Source organism: Crocuta crocuta, unplaced genomic scaffold (genome assembly GCF_008692635.1).
Source record: "Crocuta crocuta isolate KB4526 unplaced genomic scaffold, BGI_CrCroc_1.0 scaffold340, whole genome shotgun sequence".
Lineage (NCBI taxonomy): Eukaryota > Metazoa > Chordata > Mammalia > Carnivora > Hyaenidae > Crocuta > Crocuta crocuta.
This window is the reverse complement of record NW_027530642.1, coordinates 4,117,468-4,142,963: the sequence shown is the minus strand read 5'-3', so window position 1 is coordinate 4,142,963 and position 25,496 is coordinate 4,117,468. Positions and strand designations below refer to the sequence as shown.

The following is a 25,496-nucleotide window of genomic DNA, read 5'->3' as shown; positions in this document are numbered from 1 at the left end:
GTGTGCTCTACAAGGTCCTCGTGAATATTAAAGAGAATGAATGGGAAGGTGCTAAGTGCCCCCACAAAGCAACATACATGAGAGAGAGCATCAGGAAGGCTGCAAAGTTTAATGTTTTAATTTTTAATTAAAAATTTTTTAATGTTTATTTATTTATGTTTATTTATTTATTTATTTTGAGAAAGAGAGAGAAAGAGAGCATGAGCAGGGGAGGGGGAGAGAAAGGGAGACACAGAATCCCAAGCAGGCTCCACATTGTCAGCACAGAGCCCAGTGCGGGACTCGATCTCATGAACTGTGGGAGCATGACCTGAGTCAAAACCAAGAGTCGGACACTTAACCGACTGAGCCACCCAGGCGCCCCTGAAATCCCAGTGTCGTCAGTTCCCTGGCGGGACACAGCAGGGCACTGGAAACCAGCCTCGAGAACTTCATTTGGTCAGTTTGTTTGTGCTTTAATGGCTGTATGACGGCTTTCTGATGAGCTCTAATTGGGAAAAGGCTGACGGCTGNGGAGGGGGTGTCCGGGGTGGGGGTGGGGGGACAAGCAAGTTCTCTTTGGTTTAAGTTCTCTTGTTCATTCAGTCTTTCAACTGTTTTTGTAAAGATGCCAGGTTTCTAATCTGTTTGTTGTCCAAACCCCTCATTTGGGCTTCACCAGGAAATTAGGTCATTGAATTTGTGCAGCAAAATAATCGCCAAAATGCCGCAGGTTCGGGCAAAACATACTGAAATCACAAGGTTACAGCTGCGGGGTCGGTGGGAGTTTTTCTAAACCCCAAATGTGATTCATGAGATAGATTTTGGTCTTATTCTGAAAATGCCTGTGCTCAGGAAAAAGGAAAGATAGACTTTGTTCCTCTCCTTCTTTCTTACACTAAATACACCTCGATTCTAAGGACCTGAGAGAGAGGAACACTGGGAACCCAGGAGCTCAGCTGCACAGTTTTAAACAGGTCTCTGTCCTCATTCATATATTTAACTAAAACCAACAAGCTGGAAATCTTTTTATGAAATTCTGACAAACCTTACTCTGCTAAGGAAAGTATTGTAATAAACTGTAGGTCCTGCTAATAATAATAACAATAGGCCATTAGCTGATAATTAATGAAGTACTTACTAAGTGCCAGGCACAGAACTAAGAGCTCTAAATGCTATATCCCATTTTATCCTTACAACAGTGCTGCTAAACACCACTAACATCCCCATTTAAGAAAACAAGAAAGTCTAGAACGTTTGTGTTCCTGGGCCCAGGTTAGGCTGGCCTATCTTACTAGGCTTTGTTTAAGACCCTGTCTTCCATTTATTTTCAGAATTCTTAACCTGTGGTTTGTACTTGGCCTTCTGAATTCAATGAGTCCCCTGAAATTGCTTATCAAAGTTTGCGTGCAGGTGTATTTCTCTAAGGAGAGGGTCTGTGGCTTTTATCAAAATTTCAGAGGTATCCACGGCCCAAAATAAAGGAGCCTTAGTTCGGTGTTAATGCGAATCCAAAACGGAGCCCTGAAAGCTTGCTTTGATAATTACACCAAAATCTCTTCTATTTCAAATCACGTCGTTTCTTGGTTTTTGTTTTGTTTGTTTGTTTTATTAGTGCAGACGCTATAAGGTCCTGGTACCAGGAGGCGGGTATTTCTGGCACAGCTGGGGATGCCATTGATAGATAGCAGAGGCTTCTTTTTCCTTCGACAAGCACCTCAAAAGAGATGCATGGGGCAAGCAGATGTTCAAGGCAGGTGCCTCCCGTCGCTATGGATTGTAGAACACCAGCCCTCAGTCATAATCTACGCATTCATCAAACCACACTTTAAAAGGCTCTAACGTACTATTAGTGATTGCTATAATCTAGTAGTTTAGCATTGTTATTTTAAATTGGATCTCTCTACCGACAGCTTAGTTTGTAGGAGTAATGCTTAAAAACTTTAAATCCCATGTTTCCCCAAATCCTGCTACATAATTTTAGGTTCTTCAAACATATCCTGTTACCGTACTATATTGATATCTCCTAAAGTCTGAAACTACTAAGCATATTTCACTTTAAATAGAATACATTTTCATTTTGGATGAGCTGCAGTATTTTTTTTTAGACTTTTAGGGTTACCAAACATCTTGAATCCTATAGAAAATATTATAGCGTAGTAGTTTAAGGTTTGTAATTTAAAGTCTGTTTCCAACTTGCTGCTTCTCTCGGGTCGCCTCAAACTCAAGACGATGTGGCCGTGTTCTCACCGGTTACATGTCACATCTACTTCACCAGCCAATTTGTCCACGTTGGTCAGAATTAGGTCCAGAGTAGCAATTTCCCTGGCTGCTTCCTCTATTTTCTGCGAAACAAAATTGCCCGCTGGGCAAGTCAAGAACTTGTCAGATACTTGGGCTCTAGCTCAATGAGATGTTTTATTAGGCTGGACTTTTTAGGCTGCAGAAACAACATTAGGTAAAAGGGCATTGATCATCTCACAGAACTGAGAAGCATCTAGAAGCAGCACACGGCTGGGTTGAGGAGCGCACAAGGTGCGCTCAGCAGGTGGTTCTGCTCCATGCTTCTTTCTCTGTGTGGCCTCACCCTCGCCCTGCACTGGCTGCCTCCGTGCTGGGAAAGGAGGGCTCCATGGGCACAGAGGGGCAGCGTTCCCCACCAGCTTCAGTAGAGGAATCCCAGAGAGACCCGGAGGAGCCCGACTTGGTCATATGAGCACACCCAGGCCAGGGCGAGGAGACAGTGTTGGATGGCCGGGCAAGACATCTAAGCTCCCTAAACCCCAATTTCCCCGTCTGAAAACAGGAATTACACGAGGCCCACGTCACCAGACTTAAATGAGCAAATACATGATAAAGGCTTATAACCCAGACCCTGGGACAGCCGGCCCTGTCAGTCTGAGCTGATATAAACATTCAGTAATGTAGAATGGCCATTCCCCTTATGCCATGCACTAAAAAATGCTGGCTATTGTCAGGATTACCATCATTACGAATAGTGCTTATCGTAGGGGCTTAGCCTGTTTGGTCAATAAATGTTAGTTCTCATGGTTCATTTTTAAAGTACTACTATTATAAAGTATATAGCAGAAGACCTGCATAAGCACCTGCTAAATATTAGTTATAATAACAACAATAAGAATAATAAGAATGCTTAGCGCATGACGCACGGTAAGCACCCATGCATTTGAATTACTGTCCCGACTATGACAACCCGCAGTTACTATTTCCTGTGAACTCCTCTGCACCCGGGTCCCGCCGCTGCCCTCCCCTCCTCCTGCCCGGTACCCTGCGTCTAACCGGCTTCGTGGCAGCCGGGCGCTTTCTCCCTCAACCTCTTTAGTAAGCTTCGAGCCCACTTGATCTATATCAGTTCCAAGTACACTGGTCCTTCCCACTTCTCCTGAGGTGCCCTCATCCCTGGGCGCAAGCCCAGACTCCCCGAGGGGAGTGCTGGCAGCCAAGCCAGGCTTCTGTTCGGCAACTCCACCTGCACCGCCAGCCCTCTGCCTGCTGCACGCGCCCCACCCACCAAGCCACGGCTCCCGGGAAGAGAAGAGTAAATACCATCCCCTACCCCCAAGTCTCTCTGGCAACTACGAATCTGCCACTTGTCTCTATGGATTTACCTATTTTATAGGAAATTTTATAGAGATGGAATCCTCCAAACTGTAGGCTTTTAGGTCTGGTTTCTTTCACTGAGCATAGCATTATCTTTTCCAGATTCATCCATGCTATAACAATGTATCAGTGCTTCATTCCTTTTTATGGCTGAACGATATGCCAGGGTGTGGTTTGTTGGCCCAGGCAGGGATTTTGAAAGAGCCAATCCAAGATCCTAGCAAGTCTAGGTCACAAGGGCAGGGCTGCTGACATCAAAGCAGAGAAACCTCACCTTGCTGTGGTCAAGAGAAATCCGGAGAAGAAACCTGCTGTAAGAGGACACCCTGGCTAGGAGCCGGGTTTGAAAACCTAAATGCCCGCTTAAATGAACTAAGAAGGGCTGGGAGGCAGACAGCGGGGAGGGGTCGCTGGCCACCTGCGGGGTCCAAAAGCATTCACTTAAAAACACCGTGGCGGCCAAATAGGACCTTTAGGTGGGCCACTTTCAGTCACTGCTGTGTTTGTAACCCTGGCCGGGCGGTCTGCAAGACTATGGCNATTGGCAAATTGAACTTCAAGGTCGAGCAGAGAGATGGGTGGGTTCCCAAACATTAAATAACCCCAACAGTGGGGTGTGCTGTGACCAGCCAGAGAGATAAGGCTGATGCTGACTCTGCTAAGAATTAGGAAAAGCCTTACACGGGGCGCCCTGGTGGCTCAGTCAGTCAGTTATGCGTCCAACTCTTGACTCGGCTCAGGTCATGATTTCAGGGTTGGTGAGATTGAGCTCCAAATCGGGCTCTGCACTGACAATGCGGAGCCTGCTTGGGATTTTGTCTCTCCTGTCTCTCTGCCCCTCCCCCGCCCAAAATAAGTAAATAAACTTAAAAAAAAAAAAAAGAGGCTTTACCACCAGGCTGAGGGACAGCTTTGAGATTCAGACCCCGGCCTCTGAATCCCAGCTTAGCGAAGTCAGAATATCATGTTTCTCTTGTTTTATTCATTCACCCAATGAGTATTTATTGAGAATCTACAGTCCCTGCAGCTGGATCTAGAGGGGTCCTACTCCTTCTAAACCTTACATAAGGAGTGGGATCATTGGACAGGGGCAAATAACTCATTCTTTCTGTACAGAGAAATCTGTGAAGATAAAACACAGAATCTCCAAGGGTAGGGAGTTACAGACATCAGTGTAACTACTTCATTATATGTCTCCTGTACAATATCCCTGCTGAGCATGTATCCACCCAATGTGTACTTACATGCTTCTGGGGACGGGGAGCTCACTCTCAAAGGGACCCATTTAGTCCTCAGACATTAAATTTTCACTCCCTGAAACTTCTGCCCTTGGCCCTTGTTATAAGACACACAGAACAAGTTCCTTGCTCTTCCCACAGAGAGGCATTAAAATATGAAAAGCCTTTTTCACCATTCTGCTAACTAGTCTCCTCTCCACAGTGAAGACCCTGCCTTATGGCCTCATTTTGGGTCCCCTCTCCGTCCTGGTTACCATCATCCTTTGGGTACCTTTCACCCTGTGTCTCGTTTTAAAATACAGAGCTGGGGGTGCCTAGGGGGCTCAGTTGGTTAAGCCTCTGACTTCAGCTCAGGTCATGATCTCGCGGTTCGTGAGTTCGAGCCTCATGTTGGGCTCTGTGCTGACAGCTGGGAGCCTGGAGCTGCTTTTGATTCTCTGTCTCTCTCTCTCTGCCCCTCCTCCACTGATTCTCTCTCTCCCTCTCTCTGTCTCTCTCTCTCTCGCTCCCTCTCTATCTCTCCCTCCCTCTCTCTCCCTCTCTTTCTCTCTCAGAGGTGGGATCCAACCAGCCATTCATTTATGTCTTTAATAAACACACATAAGCCAGAGACTGTTTTAAGCTCTGAGAAGAAAGCCTATAATGGCCTTCTGGATGCTGTCTTTCTGTCAGGGTCATGTGGTTGAGCTCTTGGCTAGTGGCGGAAGCCCAGCCGGCCACCATCTCCTAAGGGTCTTCATGAACAAATCACCTCTTCTGACTTGACTTTACCTACATCTGTTGCTCACCACTAGCAAGTTCCTTCCCTGTTTCATTTACATGCTCTCCTGCCGACTCCCAAACTTCTGATTTCTTTTCATTTCTAATCATATGTTCTTCCTCCCCTTTGATTCTCCCCACTCCATCCCCCACTTCTTCTAGAAACCTGCGTTCCTATATGCTGGGGCTGTAGCCATTTGCAGCTCGGCTTTCCGTCAGAACAGCCTGTGTCAGGGGGTGTGGAGACACCATCCAGTCTGGCCTCCCCTCTTTACACGCCGTTTCCCCCCCGTGAGAACTTCTGTCTGGCCCTTTCCCTTCATATGCCTCGTTCACTTCATCTCGTGACCTTCTTAGACATCTGTATCCCCTCGTCCACTTCCGACAGTGACCTGTAACATGTGCTTCCTGCCAGAGCCATGGGGGTAAACAACTCCTGGTGGTTCAGCAGCCTCGCAGACCCGGAAATGCTCTCTCGAATAATTCCCCAAAGCAAGGATCCCCACCCATCACTGGTGGCAGAAACACCCTGTGACTGCGAGGCTCCAGCCCGCAGACCCAGGGTCCCTCTACTGGGCTCCGAGAGCCAGTGCACTTCACGCTAGCAAGAATTAAACTGTGGAATTCTTAGGAACTCACAGGAAACTCGGCGAACAAAACTGAAAGATCCCTACCTCATAAATGACGATCTGGGCGTAGAGTTAAAATTTTGGGGATGAAAGTAATCTCTGAGACCACCCAAACCCCACCTCATTGTTATTTAGACGAAGAAACCGGAACCCAGGGAGAGGATGTGTTTGGGACCAAGCAGAGGCAAGCATCCAGGCTCCAGAAACCAGACCCCAGGCTCCTCACCTTCAGACCTATCCTCTGTGTATTACATTTTGGGGACTAAATTTTCAACTTTACCCCACGCCCCTGTCGCTTGGCCAGCATCCCAGGCCTGGGAGTTCCAGGCAACAAACCATAATGGAAAGTGTATCCTAAAAACAAAGTCAGACAAACAAATGCCATCTGGGTGCTCAGGAATCCAGCCATTTGCTGGCTCCTTTCCTTTTAGGGCTAGTAACAAGAGGAATGACACCAGAGGGGTAATATGTTCCTATTTTTCCTTCTAATCCAGGACACCTGTCTCTTCTTTGGGGAATGTGTCATATTTGGGGCTTCTTCCCAACATGTGACCAGCCACCTGTTGCTCATGCCTTTCCAAGTCGGCCTCTCCACGATAAAATGTGGGCATTTGCAACATACTATATTTGAAGAGTCTGGAGCCCCTTAGGAATTAGCGGGTCAGGACAGTGGGCTCAAGCAGAATGTCTTCCCCTTCAAATGATAGATCTAGTAGACTGTCATGCGTCTCTGAAGAGAAAGAAGGTTGGAGTTCACCCATGGCCTGTCACTTTCTTTCACCTCCACTGTCATTCGTTCATTCAATAAATATTTATTGACCACCTGCTATTGTCACTCACTGCCAATCATCCGCTCATCTGTTCACCCTGCAAACACGTACGGGGCCTCTGCGGAGAGCACGATCCCATTCTGGGTGCTGAGGGAGGCCCAGCAATGAATAAAGCATAGCCCCTCCCTGAGGAGCTTCTAATTTAGTTAGGGTAACGAATCCGCAAGCTACTGTGACGTGAGGTCGTATGTGTTAAGAGAGATACAAAGAACGATGGATCCCAGAGAAGAGAGAAGTCTCTCCCGGCTGCCAGGTAAGCAAGCTTGCAGGCAGATGCTGCGTGGAACCGGGACCTTGAGGAACGGGTAGGATGTGGACAGGTAGAAAGAGTGTGGGTGGTTGAATCGATGTAGGAGCAGAGCCTGGGACGCCTGGGGGCCTCCCGGCAGCTGCACAGGGCACATGAGCTGCCAAGGGACGACACTGAGGTGAGGATGGCAAGAAAGCAAGCAGGTATGAAAGGTCTGAGCCTTCGTTGTTTTGCTGGCCCCTTAGGTTCTGAGGTGTGGCACCCCATCTGCAAACAGGCAGCCCGGGCAGAGAAGAAGTTAAAGGTAAGCAAGCTGGCAGGGATAATGGACCAGAGTTTTTGCCACCAGTTGGGGGCACTGTGCTTTGGTAGGGGCTTGTTCCTTAGCATGCACGCTCCCAACTGTATGCCCGCATCCTTAGGTCTCCTTCACGGTAACACCTGCCGCGTGGGGCTTTTGAGGGGACAAAGACATTGCATGTGAGAGCACTTTGAAAACCGTGCAGCACTGTATCGATGTGAGGTTTTAGCGTTTCTGGGGCAAGGCTTTTTGCCTTAGCATCAGTCACCAAGAGCAATGGCTCTCTGAAGGCCACGTGCTGGGGTTTTTCCCCCAGCCTGACGTCATTCATTAGTGATGCTAGTATTGACACACGAATTGACAGTTTGCAAAGCATCAGCCACTGTCTGATTTTATTGCTTTAACCCCACGGATCAGATGCGACAAGGAATTTTATCTTCTCTTTGCTTGTGAGAAACTCAAAGTCGAAAGAGGGTGGTGGTTTGCCCACAGTAAAGCTGCCGGCAGGAGCACAGCACACGCCGGGACACCTGAGTCCTGCGTCCCTGTGAGTCACTGCTCTCACTAGTACCAAGAAGTCCTGTGAATCTGGGTTCTCCATCCAAGGACCGCAGGGAGGAGCCCAGCTCCGGAGTCCTCGATGCTGTGGAGGAGAAACCTGGGCATGTGTTGGGGACAGGCCCTTGATTATGTCCAGAATGCCTCTACACTTTGTCAAAGAACTGGTCTTTCGTTTTGACAGTTGATATCATCATTTTGTTTGAGGCGTGAGGGGTTTTTCCCCGTTTCTTCCAAGTCCTCTCCCATTGAAGATGCAAAAAGACCTAATTGCCCTTTCTTCCTCAATTTTCACTTTTTGGTGGCATTTCTCAAATTCAGTCATCCTGCCATGACCTCGATGCTTTTGCCACAGCTGTGAACCACCTGTACCAATATTTTTTCTTTAAATCAACCCACTGCTCTTTATGTAACCAAACTTGTTTTAAAATAAACTTTATACCACCGCTTGGAAAACCAGGATCACTTGCTATTATAGTAGAAGGCAACCACAAAATACATTCAATGCAAATGAAATGTTGCGTAAAAATAAATCTTAGAAATTCCAACTAGATGGCATTGCCTATACTCTCGTTTCAAAACAAATGGAACTGTCGAGAAAGTTGCTAAAATGTATGAGCTCTAAGTTAAGACTTCCTCCTTGATCGAACCAAGAAGAATGAAATACACATTTACATATTACACCCATTCTGCAACTCAGTATTATCAAATACTCCCCCTAAATTCATCTTCCCAGAGCCACACCTAGGATCACTGGTTCGTGATCCATAGTTTGGGAAACACCACTCGAGAGCCCCAATTAGAATGGTTTCATTCTAAGTTGTGGCATGAGAAATCTGGCAGGAAATTTAGCATCCCGAAGGCCAGCCCCTTCATTTTAGAGATCAGGAATCTGGAATGTCTAAAATCACATAGTTCACCAGAGATTCTTGGTCGCCGGTCTGTTTGCTTTTCATCTACAACATGCTGTCACTCTCGTGGCTGCACTGAGGTTGACATAGTGCCGTTTGGCTGAGGGAACCACGAACACATCATTGCCACTGTCCAGAGAAAGACTTTTTAAGTTCATCACTTAGGCTGATGTTAACTTGCAATGGAGACCCCATAAAGAATCAATACATTATGCAATTGCCTGAAGTTTAACCTGCTGGTACATTTTATATCAATAAACTGCTAAGGAATAAGTACTGACCAACTTTATTCATTTCAAGCAAATACATTATTGGCAGGATAACCCCCAATGACAAGTTTTATGAATAAATGCCTATCTAAAATATGTCAAAAAAAAAGCAATCACAAATCCAAATTCTGTCCAACAGCCCGAAGTCCTGTGCATTTCCAATTTCATTCACACTCAGACGTGAATTAAAAAGGCAGAAAATAAAGAGAAAGTACAGAAAGCCAACCAGTGTATTTCACAATGTTGTCGCTGTCCCCTGCACAGCCACCTCCCTTCCTCCCTGCCCCTCCTCCCCTCCCGCTCGAGGTGCGCCTTCTCACTCCTGTCTCCTCTCTCCCACAGCATAGGCGGACGTCCGAAACCTCCATCTCACCCCCTGGCTCCAGCATCGGGTCACCCAACCGAGTCATCTGCGTACGTATCACTTTTCGGGCACCCAGGGGCCTTCCTTAGCCCCAGGCCGGGGATCTAAAGACTTCCTAAGGACACCCAAAGATAGCCGCGAGGTTTTCATCCAGCTAATGTCTTGTGTGTGCCTGTCACGTGCTAGACTCTGTGCTAAATCCTGAGGACACAGTAGGGCACAGGGAGGAGAGGAACCGTGCCTTCACAATCACACAGCCTAATACAAACAGTGTTATGGGGACGATCAAGTGTAGCAGGAGCACAGGAAAGTGCAAAGACAGAAGAGCCCTTGATGAGCACCAAGACACTGTGGTGTGCCTCCTTCCCCATTGCTTACCTGAGGCAAGAGTGAGACCAGAATCTGGGGCCAGAGGGGTATTCAGAGTAGGGACTGGGTGGGAGGTCTGTGTGGAGATAGGGGTGGGTGAGAAGGACACAGAAAGAAAGGAAGAAGCCACATGAATGTGGAAACATGAAGTAAAGGATTTGCAAATGTAAAGGAAAGCTTTCCAGTGACATAAGTTCAGAGATAGGAAAGACCACAGGCGTGTCCCTGAATCCCATCCCCGAAGCATTCGCACAGAGAAACTCGTCGTTTGCAGGGATATGGCAGAGGAGACAAGAGTTGAGTTGGATGAGCTCAGAAGTCCCTTGGATATGTCATTCATTCATTCATTAATTCATTCATTCATTCATTCATTCAACAAATGTGTGCTAAGTGCTGGGTCTGTGCTAGAAAATGGTGGTGAAGTGCACTGACTTGATACCTGGCCTCGTGGCATTGACTACATTCCCTCATGCATAATCAGTCACAGTTCTGAGAAGTGCCAGGAAGAAAAAGTTCAAGTTGCTCTAATGATGGTGCAGACGGGCTGAGGGACAGACAGTCTAGGACCCACTGGAAGAAGAATCCTGAGGAAGAACCCTTTAAGCTCAGACCTGAGAGAGAAATAGAAGTTAAAGCAGGTGGGGAAGGCAGAGCCAGAGAGGAGCAAAGGAGAGGGGCCATCTGACTGCAGACCGTTCCAGCCTTCCCCAAGTCTGAGGGGCCAAGGAGAGCAGAAGTGAAAGTGGGGGGTATGGTCTACATGCCTGATAAGAAGCTTTCGATACAGTCTCCAAACGAGCCAACGCTGGGTGGCCCCTGACCACCACCGCTCCATCGTTATTTTACCTCAAATCCACATCCAGTTTCCTCCTTGATCCCTGGATAATGCCCATTAATGGGACTGTTTCCTTTCCTTTCTTCCTCTGTTCAAATGAAAATCAGACATAAGAGTTACTATTGACAGCAAGTTCAATACAGTAAATATTGCCTTGTGGCTTTCCCTGAAGATGAACGCGTTGATCACAGGCTGCACTCACTCAAGAGTCCTGTCCAGAACAAGAGAGACGATCGTCCCCTCGGTGCTATGAATGGGGCCAGACACAAGCAGAATTAATGAGCTTAATTTCAGGGCCTACACCGTGAGAAGGTTATTGACAGAGTGAGCATGTCTCCAGCAGAGTTACCAGGATATACAGACTTGGGATGGACATACACAGAGCAGTGCTCTAATGCCTTTAATCCCTGGCTGGTCTTCCCTGCTTCTGAGGAGCCTTGCTAACCTTCGTGAAGCAAACTAGCCCTGACGGTGTTCACCCTGGAGTCCTGGAGAAAGAGCGCAGTGTTGCGCCTCTGAGAAGCAGCTTCATACAAAAGAACAAGAGCAGCTGGGGACAGCTGTCATTGTGCCACCCGGCCGGGGGCTTGCCCACTGAGATCAGTTACCTGCGCAGGCTCACATAGGCACGTTGGTCCCTTTCTGTACTCTCCTTCCTCACTTTTTAGAATGCCTCACCTTCGGCTGCTCTGGGGAATGACTGCACGTCATGGGGCCCGTGTTTTCAATCAGACCCTTCCAAACATGGCTTCCAAATTCAGGGAAGAGACCATCCAGTCACTTTGGGGACATGAGATAACAGAAGGATAGAGTGTTGGCTTAATTTTCATAAATACTGAGCTTTGGTATTAAAATAGAATTCTCAGTGAGCCTGGAGGGGGCAGGATCGTTCCAGCTTTGCTCCACCACCACCACTCCCCCCACCCTCCGCCACTGACTGCTAGAATCATCTTCAAGAGGTTTGTCTTCCACCAGCCCCACATGTTCTCTTCCTTCCTTCCTGGCTAATTATGTTGGGATGCCTCTGTTCAATCACTGAGCCTCTAAACCTAAGGGTCATTTATAACCTTATAAACACGGTGGCTAGAGGAAGAAATATAAATTTAGTATTTCTGAGGTTTGGACTAAAGCACTGAGAAGAATATTGATGGGTCAAGACAAGCTTGCAAGATGCCAAGAGCTCTCAAGGTCAAGTCCTAACATCCCACAACGAAGGCACCAGTTGCTTCAGCAAGTGGACTCACCTAGTAAGGTTCCCTTGACCCAGACACCCTCGAATTGATACAGACATGGTGCCTGACCCAGGCAGACATGAGATGGCACTCTTCTAAGGGTTTCACTGAGGAAGGCGAATGGAAGGGACCATTCACAGAGGTATAGGCAGGGTTAGAGGACCCACAAGGCATAAGGTATGGCATCCAGGGTCTACGGCAGCAGGAGCTGTTGCCACCCCAAGCCTGAAGAGAAGGTCTGGCAGAAGCTGAAAGTGTGAAAGGCAGCCCTGGACAGGAGCCATCCTACCACAGCCAGTGGTGCAAGGGCAGTGCCAAGGGGGCACAGGCACATGGCCTCTCTCTCCATCACCCCCCAGTCTGCAGGTGCCCCCCATTGACCCAACCCAACTGAAATCCATGGAGCCTTCGATGTAGCGCACGGAGCCTCAGAGCCCAAATCAGGGCAAGGAGGAGTGGACAGTGGCTCTAGAAGCAATAGAGAATGAGCAGCAAAGTGCTCAAACAGTGGGGGGCTGGGCCCAGGACAGAATGGCGGAAGGACCTTGGAACGTGTTTCAAACAGCAGTACTTATAAGGTCTTCATGAAAGTTGCCCTGTCTACAGTAGTTTTGGCTTGAGGCTCGCCGGGGGCCCAGAGGCCCTGGAAGAATGTTATGAGGACAGTACAGTTTCCTTAGAGTCTCTGTCTAGCGGCCTCACAATGTATCTCACGTCAGGACCGCGCAAACCACAGTGGTTATGGTGCGACAGATCCTTGTTGACCACAGCAGAAGCCCATCACAGAGGAACAGCTGGAGGAGGCAGACACGGAGAGGACACAGCTTCAAAAGCCATGAGAGGTGCTCTGCCCCACGCAAGGGGAAGCTGTCTCTTAATCCATGCAGTTCTAGAAGGCTGAACTCAGCCAATGTCAGATAGTAGTTGGAGGCTCAGCTCAGTTCACACAGGGCCGGTTTTCTGAGTGCACCTGTCTTCCAACTGTAAGACAGTGAGCTCCCACCCTGCCAAGCTAGCAGAGGCTGATGGACAAGGCAAGTTTCCAGGCTAGACTGGCGGGGTTGGAATTCCTATTTTGCCACGTATTGGTTGTATAACCTTGGGCAAGTTCATTGACTTCTCTGTGCCTGTTTCCCCATTCAAAAACTGAGGATGATATTAGTGCCTACTAGGAGCATGGTGAGTTGTAGGAGTTAAGGGAGTAAATCTCTACAGGGGACTTAGGACAGTCTGGCTTGTCATGAGTGCTCACCAAATGTCAGCTAGGGTTTCACTTTCTGGGATTAAATCTGTCTTCATCATCTCCATCATCTTCAAGGAGCCATGAGTGAGGATGTCCTTCCTGGGAAGGGGGGGGGGGTCGAAAGGCAGTCCCCACCCAGGCTGTGGGGTTCAGACTGGATCCAAACCTACTGGCTAAACAGTGCAAAGTGCAGAACCTTTCGAGCCTCAGTTTCCTCATCTGGAAAATAGTCATAGCATTGACACTGACTGCACAGAGGCCTTGGGACCCTTAGAGGAGATAATTCCTGCAAAGCATGGGGCCTCACACATAAAATGTGCTCACTCAGTGTTAGGAATGGATGGCCTCTAACACCTGCTTGATTCTAACATTCTCCTCCTCCTCCATCCTATTACTTTGTTTTTAATGGAAACTGTAGAGCTTGTTCCCCCTGTGCCTGGTTTTTGTTTCCCCTCTCTCTTCCCTCTTACCTCTCTGCCTCTTTCCTATATCTTTCCTCTTGCCCAGGCTAAAGTGGATAATGAGATCCTTAATTACAAAGACCTGGCAGCTCTCCCCAAGGTTAAGTCCATCTACGAGGTACAACGCCCTGACCTCATTTCCTACGAGCCTCATTCCAGATACATGTCCGACGAGATGCTGGAGAGATGTGGCTATGGAGAGGTATGGCGTCTCGCCCCTCTCTCGGCGGAGGGGGGGGCTGTCGAAAGAGAGGAGGCCCACAGGGTCCCCGGCCACTCCATCACAGGCAGACACTTCGGCCTCCACAGAGTTGGCCCCTGGACTCTTATAAACTGGAAGCTATAGTCAACATTTCAGAATCAAGCAATGTCATCCAGAAATCTGACTTTTCTTGAAAAATCAGAGCAGGTGACAGTACACCAGCATTTCCACCATCTGGAGAGGGGGGAGCAATGCCTCTTATAGACAGGACATGGGCTCCTCAGTTCTCCCCAGTCTCCACCGCCCCCTGAGAACCCCAGCATTGAAGCCAAGAACCTGTGGCCACTTTCCACTTGAGCTGTTGTTTTTCTTCCAGTGGAGTAATTTTATACACAGCCCATGGCTGTCACCCCCTGACAGGCTCAGTGGCCTTAGATTTATAATCCCTGGTAGGTTGGTTCTCTGGTTTTTGCACCTGACCTTAAGTCCCTATGCTCAGAGCAAGAGTCATTTTTTTTAGAAACTCAGCATTAGAGGGGTTTTGAAATAATTAAACGGTGGCTGGACAGGAGTAGGTGTTCTCTGGAGAAGGCAGGGCGGCTGTTGCCCCGAAGCTCCTGGCAGTCTATATCGCAGGCAGCTTCTAGCCCCACCCCAGGCCGCTGGGCTGAGATGGCTTAAAGGCAAAGGAGCCCTGGCCCAGGTTCTTGACCCCAGCCCAGCACTGTTCCCTTCCTCTCTAAAGGGATAAGGCTTCTTCGGTTGGACAGCCCAGTGCTGAGACTCTCCGGGCTCTGGCCTCTAACATGGGCCGGGAACAGGGGACCACGTGTCAGATAGACGCTGATGTTCCTGGAGCCAGAAATGGGCCCCACAGGCCAGAGCCAACTCCCAGACTTGTTTTGTTTCTCTCCCAAAGAATCTTTTAAACACGTAAGGCAGTTGCCAATATTTACACATCGAGAGACTGCAGTAACGACCTGCCTTTCCGGCTCATCTCGGGAACTTAAGGAGCTGTGTTAACACTGGGCAGGTGTCCCCGGGGCTGAGCGGGCTGCACCCTCTGCAGCCGGGATGCCCCATCGCCAGCCCGCCACACACACACACACCCCCGCCGCCCAACTCCCACGGTGATGGCGGCAGCCTGGCCTTCATTGGCCTTACGTTTGGGTCGCCCCGCCCTGCACACTGTCGTCGTGAACCACAGAGGGGTCGTGAACTGGTAGAGGGACAAGGAAGGGTCAGGAAATGACTCTGAGCTAGTGGCAGAGAAGCCTGGGTCCAAGTAAAGGCCCTGCCACGTTGTACCTGAGAGGCCTGGAGCCCCCCCCACCCCCACCCCCGTGCCCTGTCTGGGCCTTGGTTTCCTGTTGGGAGGAGGAGGGCACCATCCCAGGGTTTCCTGCTACCTGTGGGCACTGCTGGTATCCCAGCATGTTAAGCGCACCTGCCGTCTGGGGAGGGGGGCCCAGGAGCAGCTGTGCACTCTCCACTGAGCTACTTAACCGTCTTCCTCTCTCCCTCCTCTCTTTCCTTTGCTCCTTCTACGATGGCCTTCAAACTCTTCGCTTCTAAGTCGCTGGGAACACTATCTCCCTACTCCCAGGTAATTGGGCCGGTTCAGGAAGACCTTTTTTATAATTGTGTCCCTTTAGGCTGACCAAGCAGACCGCTGGCTTCCCCTCTCCCCAGCCCCCTAGGGTGCTCCCCAACCAGGGTACAGACGGGAGACTTAGGAGCATGACCTGGAGGAGGTGGCTGCGGTGTAAACAGTAGAGTGTGACCCTTTCATCAGTGTCGCCTCCCTGATGTTCCTCTGATCCTTGGCCAGGATTCCAGGCACCTGACCTACGGGTTCTATTCAAGGGACTGAGTGATGGGTGAAGGCACCAAATAATTGTCTACAGCTTTCCTTGGGCTCTGCGTGTAATCCAGGGAGGGGGCCTGGGTATTCAGAAGGGCAGCACCATGAATTTTGGATCCTCAGCCCCCTCGAGTCCTGGATTCTATGTCCCTCCCCCACCTGCCTGCCAGACCCTGGAGCCACGGGCCTGTCACATCGCCAGCCTTGCTCATGGCTCACTTCCTCCCCCAGGACATCTACGAGAGCCTGGACCTCCGACAGAGAAGGGCCTCCAGCCCCGGATACATCGACTCCCCCACCTACAGCCGCCAGGGCATGTCCCCCACCTTTTCCCGCTCGCCTCACCACTACTACCGCTCTGGTAAGGAGGGGGGAAGCCCCCAAAAGGGACAAGAAGAGCCAGGGGGCAGCGCAGCAGCCAGCTCTGTCGCCAGCTGTAGAGACGGCACAAGGCTTCCCCCTCGGGATCTCCATCACAGCACGGCCCTCTGGGGGCCTGTGACCACCCGGGTGACCAGCTGGGCCTTACAGAGATGCCCCTAGCAGGGGGAGAGATGGGGCTCAGAAGCAGCAGGAAGGCGGGTGACAAGCTGCCAGGAGAGAAGAGTGGCAGGCAGCCTGGCAGCGCTGGCTGGGTTAACACTCCTTTGGCCTTGGCCTTGGCCTGCCCCATCCAGAGGGTAGAACCAGAGGACCCGAAACAGGCCCAGCCTTACCCCATCCAGTCAGGCCACCCACGGCCACTTGAGGTTAGGGGTGCAGCAGACACCTGGATGGAGGACAGAAGCAATCAAGAGGGTTGGGGGCGGGGAGCTAAGAGGTGCAAAGACACCTTCCTGACGCTCAGTGTAGGTGATTCTTACAACCCACGAAATCTGACTTTGAGGTGAGGCAAGAAAACTGGGTCAAGCCTGTTTCTGCGGACACGGTGCATGAGAGCACAGCCCCTCCCTCCCATCCCTGCTGTCATCACGTCACTGCTGCCTTAATGCCACCGCGTTAATGCCTGTTTTCTCTGTGCCTCTGTTCTCTCTGGGGACCACTGCCTGCGTGCTCCAGGGCCCGAGAGTGGCCGGAGCTCTCCATACCATAGCCAGTTAGATGTGAGGTCTTCCACTCCGACCTCTTACCAGGCTCCCAAGCACTTTCACATCCCAGGTAGGCTGCCAGCCCGGAACTGCCAGCATGGGTGCATGCTCCGTGGGGTCGCCGGGCGCCCTGCACTGGCGGCAAACAGAAGCCAGTTCCTGGGGACCCTCCCTAACCAGTTACCCGTAGTAACCCACTCTGCAGTCCCAATGCGCCCAGGGGCGTGGGCCCTCCCACTTGACAGAGCCAGCCTCGATCCAGACCCCCAGGAAGCAGCCAGAAAAGTGCCTCGAATGTCTGAGGGCCGCGCCCCGGCAGTAACCATGCTGGAAGTCCTAGGCTTCAGCATTGCAACTCTTGGGATTGAATCCCGATTCCACCACTCAGAAGCCTGTGAGCTTGGGCCAGTTACTTAGCTTTCCTGAGCCTCTGTCAGTCCCTCTAGACAGCCAGGCACTGTTCTGGGCCCTGAGGTCGCAGATGTGCTCAAACCAGCCCAGATCCTGCCTTCATGGTGTTTATACGTGGAGAGAAATTTAATACATGAGTCAACAAATAAGTAAAAGGGTAATTCCAGGTAGATGGTAGGTGCAATAAACATAATAAACAGGGCACAGTGATAGAGTAACTGGGGTAGGGGAAGCGGGGCTAGGTAGGGTGGTTAAGGAGAGCTTCTTGGAGGAGGGGGGGCGGTGGGGTAGGAGAAAGAGCCAGCCATTGGAGATCTCAGGGAAAAGGTCTCGGGCAGAGGGCACATCAAGTGCCAAGGCCCTGAAACACCAAACCAGCAGCAAGCCAGCGTGCCTGGAAGAGGTGAGCAGGACGGGGAGTTACAGGAGAGGAAGGTACCGGCTAGGTAACCTTGCATGTCTGACTTAGGGTCCTGCCCAGAGTTCAGCAGAGCCGGGCCTCAACCCAGTCTCCCAACTCTTGAGCTCAGGTTTTTACTCCCCACTCGCTTTCCCCCAGGAGCACATCCTGCTGTTTCATCTATACCTTTCTCGACTGCCCCAGAAAGGTCCCATCCTGTCTGTTCTGGGGGGGGGTGGGAGGGCGATCACGCTGAACGGCGGGCTGCGGTGCTCTGGGACCTTCTGCGTGGAATGAGGCGTGGCCGCAGGGTGGAGGCAGGGGCACCTTCCTGCATGGGGTCCTGCTGAGCACGCACCGCCTCGTGCCCGCATGCCCACCATTCAAGCCCGAGCCCCCCCTGAGCACCATTAGAATCCATCCATTCCTCTCCCCTCACCTTTCTTAGCACCTCCCAGGTTGAGGTTGGAAATCGTGTTTTGAAAGATGTGCACCCTTGGGAAAAGACGCTCACTGTCTTTCTGAGATCAGCTGACCAACCGCTGTCTCCTTTCCTCCTTTCTCTCTCTCTCTCTTTCTCTCTCCTCTCCCCATGGCCCCTTCCCGGTCTGCCTGGCAGCTGGAGAAAGTAACATCTACCGGAAACCCCCCATCTACAAAAGGCAAGGTACGGAGAGGGCGTGGCCAGGCAAGGGGCGGGGCCGTTCACCATCCGTGCACTTGGGCTGCAGGGGCTACCTGGGTGGACGCCCGCAAGGCTGCCGTTCTGTCTTCCTTGTTAGCGAGCCCCCAATCACCTGAGGTGATACTGGGGGGAGTTTGGTGTCTTTTTAAAAGAGCAAGGAAGCCCTTGTGTTCCCTAAACGCTTTCCCACCTCCTTTCCAGACCCACCCCCTTCCCTGCTGTCTGGTGTCCTAAATTCCATGGGCAGAGAAACCCTTCTCAAATGCGGGTACCCCTGGGAGCACCCCAAGGCATGGATACTCAAGCTTTGACGTCATCAGAGTCCCGTGGGATGCGTACAGATTCCTGTGGGATGCGTACAGATTCCTGGGCCCCACCCCCACCTTACTGAATTGCAGTTCTGTGTGTGTAACCGTTTCTCCGCGTGATTCCACCACCCAGCCCAGCTTGGGAACCACTGCTCAGAGCTACTGTCAGTAACTGTGTGTTAAGAGTAAACGGAGGGTTGGGTAGGGGGAGTGGATGAGAAACGAACAGGGCTTCGATGAGGACGCCTTCGTTCGTTCATGCATTCATTCATTGTTCCTGGAGAATGGTCTATGGACCACCTGTACCTGAGAGACTTACTTAAAAAGCAGATGCCCTGGCCCCTCCCCTGTCCTGGGCTCTCTTATTAGAAATACTGAGAGTGTGACCTAGGAATCCACACCATAACCAGCTTCATTCATGATTCCTTCCCGCACTCCGTATGAGAACCATTAAGTCAGGCGTCCCCAATACCTCCTGCTCCTTCTTGCAAACACACTTCCTGAGCCTCGGCCGATAAAGCACGCCCTTTGCACTGAGGATGCAGGGGGCAGCTGCTACCCTGCGTGGCTCTCGCATGCCTGCAGGCTACATGGACGGCAGAGGGGAGTACAGAATTGAAGGGGTGCCGTGGAGGGCAACACAAATACAAATCACGGCTCTGGGCCAAGGCCTGACAATTTAGACAAATGTCCTCATTTCGGAGGGGGTTGCCCTGGGGTCTAAGTGAATCTGTGAGCACGTGCACGTCTATGTGTGGCTGTGGAGGACAGGCCATGCATCCTGAGTGGCCACAGAAACATACCAACCCTGACAAAGCCAGTTTGTCCAGAAAAGGCCCCCAGGTCTCAAACGCCTCGGGACTGTGTGTGATGTTCCAGGCAGGTTCTAAGGGGCAGCACCAGGGCAGATGCAGGAGGAGTTTGGGTGGAGGTAGTTTGCATGGATAGGAGGGACATGAAAAGGCTGAATGACATCAGTGGAGATTGGAGGGACTGCCCAGGACCCAAGTTCAAGAGAATCTGCAAGCTTTGGAAGCAAGTGCTGCTGGGGGTGGAGGCGCAGACTGGAGCTGACAAAGGGCTGATCTCAGGATGCTCTGCTGCTCTGGCAGCACAGCGTGTGGGATGGTCCCTATCGCTTCTACCGCAGAGATGATTATGGGACCTGGAAGGTTCTGTGGCTGCGGTAGGCTTGATGGTCCATGTTGGGAAAGCTTGAAGCTGGAGGGCACCTGACCCAGCAGACGAATTCTGATACTTACAGATAAGGAAACTGAGGCAGAGAGGGGCAAGAGGTGCCCAGTGTCACAGCTAAGTTAAGTGGCAGAGCTGGGGCCAGAACCCAGCATCACTGATCCCTGTCCAGTGGTCATTTCTCTGGGCCATATGGTCTCCCCAAGCAAGATTTGGCATTTCAGTAGCAGGGGAAAGTTGATATGCAGCATGTGGCCCTGGTGGGCGATTCTCACCCTATGTATGGCTCAAATACAAAACAAGGCAGGCTTCTAGAGGCTGGGGAAGGTAAGGGTGTGGGATCAACTGGGACCTGTTTAATCTTACGTGGAAGAGTCACAGCTTCATGTTCTCTTGGAAGCAGCCCTGGGAGTCCACGGAACACGGTAGCAAGACCTCTGAGCAGACGTCTGGTCTACTTGCTGTGTGGTCTTCAGTAAGCCCCTTGCCCTTCTTGGTGTTCACATTCCCAAATGTAACATGAAGGGCTTGGCCTGAGGCCTCGTCCAGCCCAGATGCTCCATGTCCCAGACCCTGGCCTCAAAGTGTCCTCATTCTGCTGGGCTGGAGCCTGGCCGAGGCAGGAAGAGAGTATATCGTACACTCTTCTAGGATGCTCAGCCTCCCTGAAGCTCTCTCCTTGGGTCCTTTGCAGGCGATCTGTCAACAGCAACCAAAAGCAAAACAAGTGAAGACATCAGCCAGGCCTCCAAGTATAGTCCAGCCTACTCACCAGACCCCTACTATGCTACAGAGTCTGAGTACTGGACCTACCATGGGTCCCCCAAAGGTAACGTGCCCCACAGAGGAGCCTGGACCAGAGCCTTGTCACCTGTGCCGGGGACACAGGGGCGCTAGGACGGTTGCCCACTTCTTCACACGATTGTTCATTTATTCATTCAGCATCATATGCTGAGGGGCTAGCCTTGGGCTCTAGTGAGTCAGTGGGGAGCAAAATAGACCGGTATGGAGGAGACATAGGTCCCGGCTGGAGAGGGAGGTGAGGTACAGGAGGTGATACACAGGAGGTAGAAGAGCTAATAGCAGGGGCCATGCTGTCCAGCCAGAGAGGGAGGGAAGCAGGTGCGGGGTGAGGGACCACATCCCACGGGGCCTTGTGCATTGAGGTAAGGATTTGGGTCTTTATCCGAAACAGTAAGACGCCACTGAAAGTGACAAGATCAGACGTGTGCGTTTAAGAGACCACCTTGGCTGTGGGGTGGAAAATGGTTTGGAAGATAGAAAAGGGAGTTTGTGAGAGAGGGAAGACCCTCCTAGGTACCTCAGGGGTACCCAGGGGGTCTCTCTGGTCTTCAACGCGCTGTCCCACCCAGTCAGGCATCTCCAGCTGGGGAGATGGATCCCCACCCGTCAAGCATGGGGATGCATTTTCATCAAGCTCCTTTTCGATCCAGTGCATACTTTCACTGACTGAACGTCCATTCTGAGCAAAGCCTCACAGGAGCCCGGAGATGGGCTCTCCCTTGCCCTCAGAAAAGTTTCCATTTGGGAAAGGAGATAAGACACAAGCCACTACAACCTAAAACAGACAACAATCTTCGAGAGATATGTGTTTGGGGAGGCATGAGGGGAAGAAGGGAATCGTAGACCATCGCGATCACAAAAGAATAAACCCCAAAAGAGAAAAAAATAACTCCCAAATGGCTTAAGCCAAAACAGAGATTTTCTGGGTCACAAGAGTGAAAGGTTTTGAGGCACAGCTGGCCCCAGAGGTGAATGGCCGTCATCGGGGCCGGCCCCATCCCCGGGGTGGCTCTGTTCTCAGGCTCATCATATGGTAGGATGAGCTCCAGCGGGTCTAGGCTTGCCCAGGCCTACCCTTGGCAGAAAGAGGGCTCTGTCTCCCACCAGCAGCAGGAAAAGTCCCAACACTGAGGCTCAGTGGCTGCGGAAGTTCTGGCGTTCGGCTTCACCTGCCCTTTGTGCCCAAAACGGGAAGGGCCACTGGGCCTTCCCATACAGGAGGCCCACAGTGGAGGGGCAATCCACCAAAGCATACTCGATCGGGGTCACTCAGCTGGAAAGTGGCGGACTGAAAGGAAACCCCCGCCTATCGAGGCTCTGCGTCCCTCTGTGCCCTCCACCCGGGGCAGGCTGAGTGGGGGCCTCGCTCAGGAGCTGACCCTAGCTGTTTTTCAGCAGTGCCCCGAGCCAGAAGGTTCTCGTCTGGAGGAGAGGAAGACGATTTTGACCGCAGCATGCATAAGGTAAGCGGGCGGCTTAGCGGGTGAGATGCCCACGCGTATGTTACTGAGGGTTTTTTTCACTTGACAGGGACCGACACCAAATTTAGACCCACTTATGATAGAACAAAGAAACACACAGCCTCGCGTAACCAAAAACGTCAAACGGTAGGGGAAGTTTCAGGCATGACCAGATCCAGCTGCTCAATACATCGCCCTGGGAAAGCCGTCTCTCTCTTCTCTTGCGCCCGCCCGGCTCTGCGCTGCCCTTGTGCTCAGACAGCTTATCTCGTGTAGTGGCAAGCGGGTGCCACTGACCTTCACGCACCCCTGGTGGGCATGGAAAGTGGTGCAGCCACCTGGGGAAACCTGGCAATTCCGCTCCTGGGTAATTTACCCAGAAGAACGGAAGATTGGAACTCGAACACGGGCATGTGTCTGCGTCTTCATAGCCGCACTTTGCACAATAGCCAAAAGGTGGAGGCAGCCCAGGTGACCGTCACTGCCCGAATGGATAAGCGAGATGCACGTACCCATACAGTGGGGTGTTACGCAGGCCTAGGAAATGTCTAGGAGGACAGGTCAATCCACAGGGACAGAGCACAGATTCGCGAATGCCAGGGCCCAGGAGGAGAGGTAAGCAGGGAATGGCTGCTTACTGGGTATACGGCCTTTTGAGGGCGTGATAAACAATGTTCAGAACTAAATGAATGTGGTGGATGCACTAAACGCCACCAAAGCGTTCACTTTCAAGTGGCTAATTATATGTTATGTGAATATCACCTCTATAAAAATTTTTTTTAAAAAAGATGGGTGCCAGTGACAAAAGTCCCAAGGAAGGTCCTCGATGGCCCAACTAGAGCCATCTGCCCACGTGCCGTTGGCCAGGCCTACTTCCGGTGCCCTCCACCGGAGCCCCCTCCCCGTCCCTGGACCACAGGACTACTTGTGGAAGAGAGACAAAGTCCCAAATGAAGCTATGGGGTTGTGAGGAGGGACACTGGGAAGGCAACAATGACAGATTCACCAGAATCTAGTCACCTGCCCCCCAAGCCTCCTCTGGCTCAGTGTTCTCTCGCTCCTCCCCAACTCCCAGCTTCAGAGTGGAATTGGCCGGCTGATTCTGAAGGAGGAGATGAAGGCCCGCTCCAGCTCCTACGCAGATCCCTGGACCCCACCCCGGAGCTCCACCAGCAGCCGGGAGGCTCTGCACACAGCTGGCTATGACATGTCCCTCAATGGCTGTAAGCACCACCCCGGAAGTCTGTGTGGGTGGGGTCACTTCCTTCCAGCTCCCTGAATGAATATGAACTCCGCATGGCCTCGCCTGGGTCTAGAATACAGATTTGGTGAGGTGCTGTATGGGGCACTGAGTAAGACCATCCTCTGTCCTAAGCAGGCACTTGTTTCTTTGGGGTGTCTGAAGCTATGACTTTCAGTCAGATTCAGTACAAAGAAAAATGTCTTCTAATAGCCTGAATGGCTCAAAGATATAAGGGACTGCCTCTTGAGGTAGTAAGCCTCCCATCACAGGAAGTAAACAAGAAGCATGGAGCAAGCACTTTGCCCAGAGATCCTCTCATTGTAAGCTCCTCCCTGTTTCCGGACACACACATGCTTCCCTCCCTTTCTTACCCCCGTGGGGGTCAGTCTTGCCAGGAAATCCTACCTCATCTCAACATTTAATGGATAATCCTCTACACCAGGCATTTGTAAATACATTATCACTCTTGGTCCTCACAAACACTGGGAATGTAGGAGGGATTATTATCACCCACTTTATAGAGGAGAGACCTGAGCTTACTACTTGCTCAAGGCCAGTAAGCCTGGAAGTGACAGAGCCAGGATCGAGCTCAAGTCAGAATGAGACTCCAAGGCCATAAGCTCTCCCTCTTTTCCATACTGCGCCTCAATTTTAGGCAAGCTTGAGATGGCAGTAGTGATGAAGATGATGAAGCCAGTTTTACTGAGTGTTTGTATGTCACCGGGCACTGTGCTAATACCTTACAGTATTATCGTATATCCTATATTCTTCACAGTATTCTTCACCCCCATACAGGAGACACTACCCCTTCTCCCTCCCCATCTTATGATGAGAAAACCAAATAACGATTAAGTACCTTGTAGAAGTTAGGTATCCGCTAGTGGCCGAGCCTGGATAAATTGATGTGCCTGTTTCCCTGTTTGACCACCGAGGGGCACTGTTTTCAGCCTCTGGCTCTGGGTTCCACGCTGTCCGCCAAAGCTGCTCAAAATGCAGTTCTGTTCAATGCATCTGTGCAGCAGATATCACAGAGCACCTGCTTTGCCCCTGGTGCTGGGCGGGGGAGGGGGCATGCAGTGCAGGTGCAGCGACTGAAAACGGACGGGCGGGAAGGAGGTGGCAAAGGAAGCCCCTCCTCCCCGCCTGCCAGGGTAGCCCAGGGATGGGAGCCGTGTCTGTCTGTCCTCACGAACGCTGATTTCTGGCTTTTCTGTCTCACAGCCCCTCGGTCCCACTACCTGGCCGACAGCGGTACGTTCTGCCTGCCCCCCCTTCGGCCTGTCGTGTCCTGTGAGAGCCAGAGCCGGATGCGGGTCCCCTGTAGCTGTGGCGTCCCAACACCGTCCTGAACCCACATAGTCCAACCCACTGTGTTTGTCAGATGCAGGCCTCAGTTTCCGGTTCTGGAACCGGAGTTGGCACACCCAGTAGCTCCCATAGAGGAAGAAAGAACGTGCATGTCTTCCACCCATACGGGAGTCTGGCTGTCTGGGCTCTGGGCCCGACTCCAAGTTTGGGGCCCGTGTCCAGAGCAGCCTGTGGCCGGGACACAGGTTCATCACGGGAGGGTGGGTGTGTGCAGAGTGAGGCCAGAAGACTGGGCACATAGGCTTCCGGGGGGCCTGCAAGTCTGCCAGAGGGAGACTTCGCTGAGTAGGTCAGCTGCCAGGGGGAGGAGCTGGCGGCCTGTGGCCCTTCCCCTCCCCCCGGGGTTGGGGGCAATATTGGCCATTAGCAGCCAGATGGCCTCAAGGAGAGGGATCCCTGGCTTGGGGCTCCTGGTCATTGGCTGTTTCTTTTCAGACCCCCTCATCTCCAAATCTGCCTCCCTGCCTGCCTACCGAAGAAACGGGCTGCACAGGGTAAGAGGCCGTGCTGAGACTTGGCCCCCAAGATGTTAACAATTCCGGCATTAACTCCACACGCTCGGAGCCTAGACGTTTGGTCACATAACAGATATTTATCGAAAGCTTTTTATATACACTGGG

The 25,496-nt window shown here is 51.4% G+C and overlaps 1 protein-coding gene across 4 annotated transcripts in view; it reads left to right on the top strand.

Moving 5' to 3' along the window:
• The window catches only part of ABLIM3 (actin binding LIM protein family member 3), a 110,250-nt gene that overhangs the window by 78,197 nt on the left and 6,557 nt on the right, over positions 1-25,496 (top strand). For 2 of the 4 annotated variants that reach the window (XM_077769036.1, XM_077769035.1), the window contains exons 9-17: positions 7,552-7,610; positions 9,688-9,759; positions 16,147-16,276; positions 18,434-18,481; positions 20,696-20,830; positions 22,201-22,268; positions 23,341-23,488; positions 24,730-24,759; positions 25,312-25,370. In XM_077769036.1, coding sequence (XP_077625162.1) covers positions 7,552-7,610; positions 9,688-9,759; positions 16,147-16,276; positions 18,434-18,481; positions 20,696-20,830; positions 22,201-22,268; positions 23,341-23,488; positions 24,730-24,759; positions 25,312-25,370 — 749 coding nt within the window. Of the gene's footprint in view, positions 1-7,551; positions 7,611-9,687; positions 9,760-13,895; positions 14,052-15,627; positions 15,658-16,146; positions 16,277-18,433; positions 18,482-20,695; positions 20,831-22,200; positions 22,269-23,340; positions 23,489-24,729; positions 24,760-25,311; positions 25,371-25,496 lie in introns of all 4 variants that reach the window. The other 2 variants (XM_077769038.1, XM_077769037.1) reach the window with 2 other exon arrangements.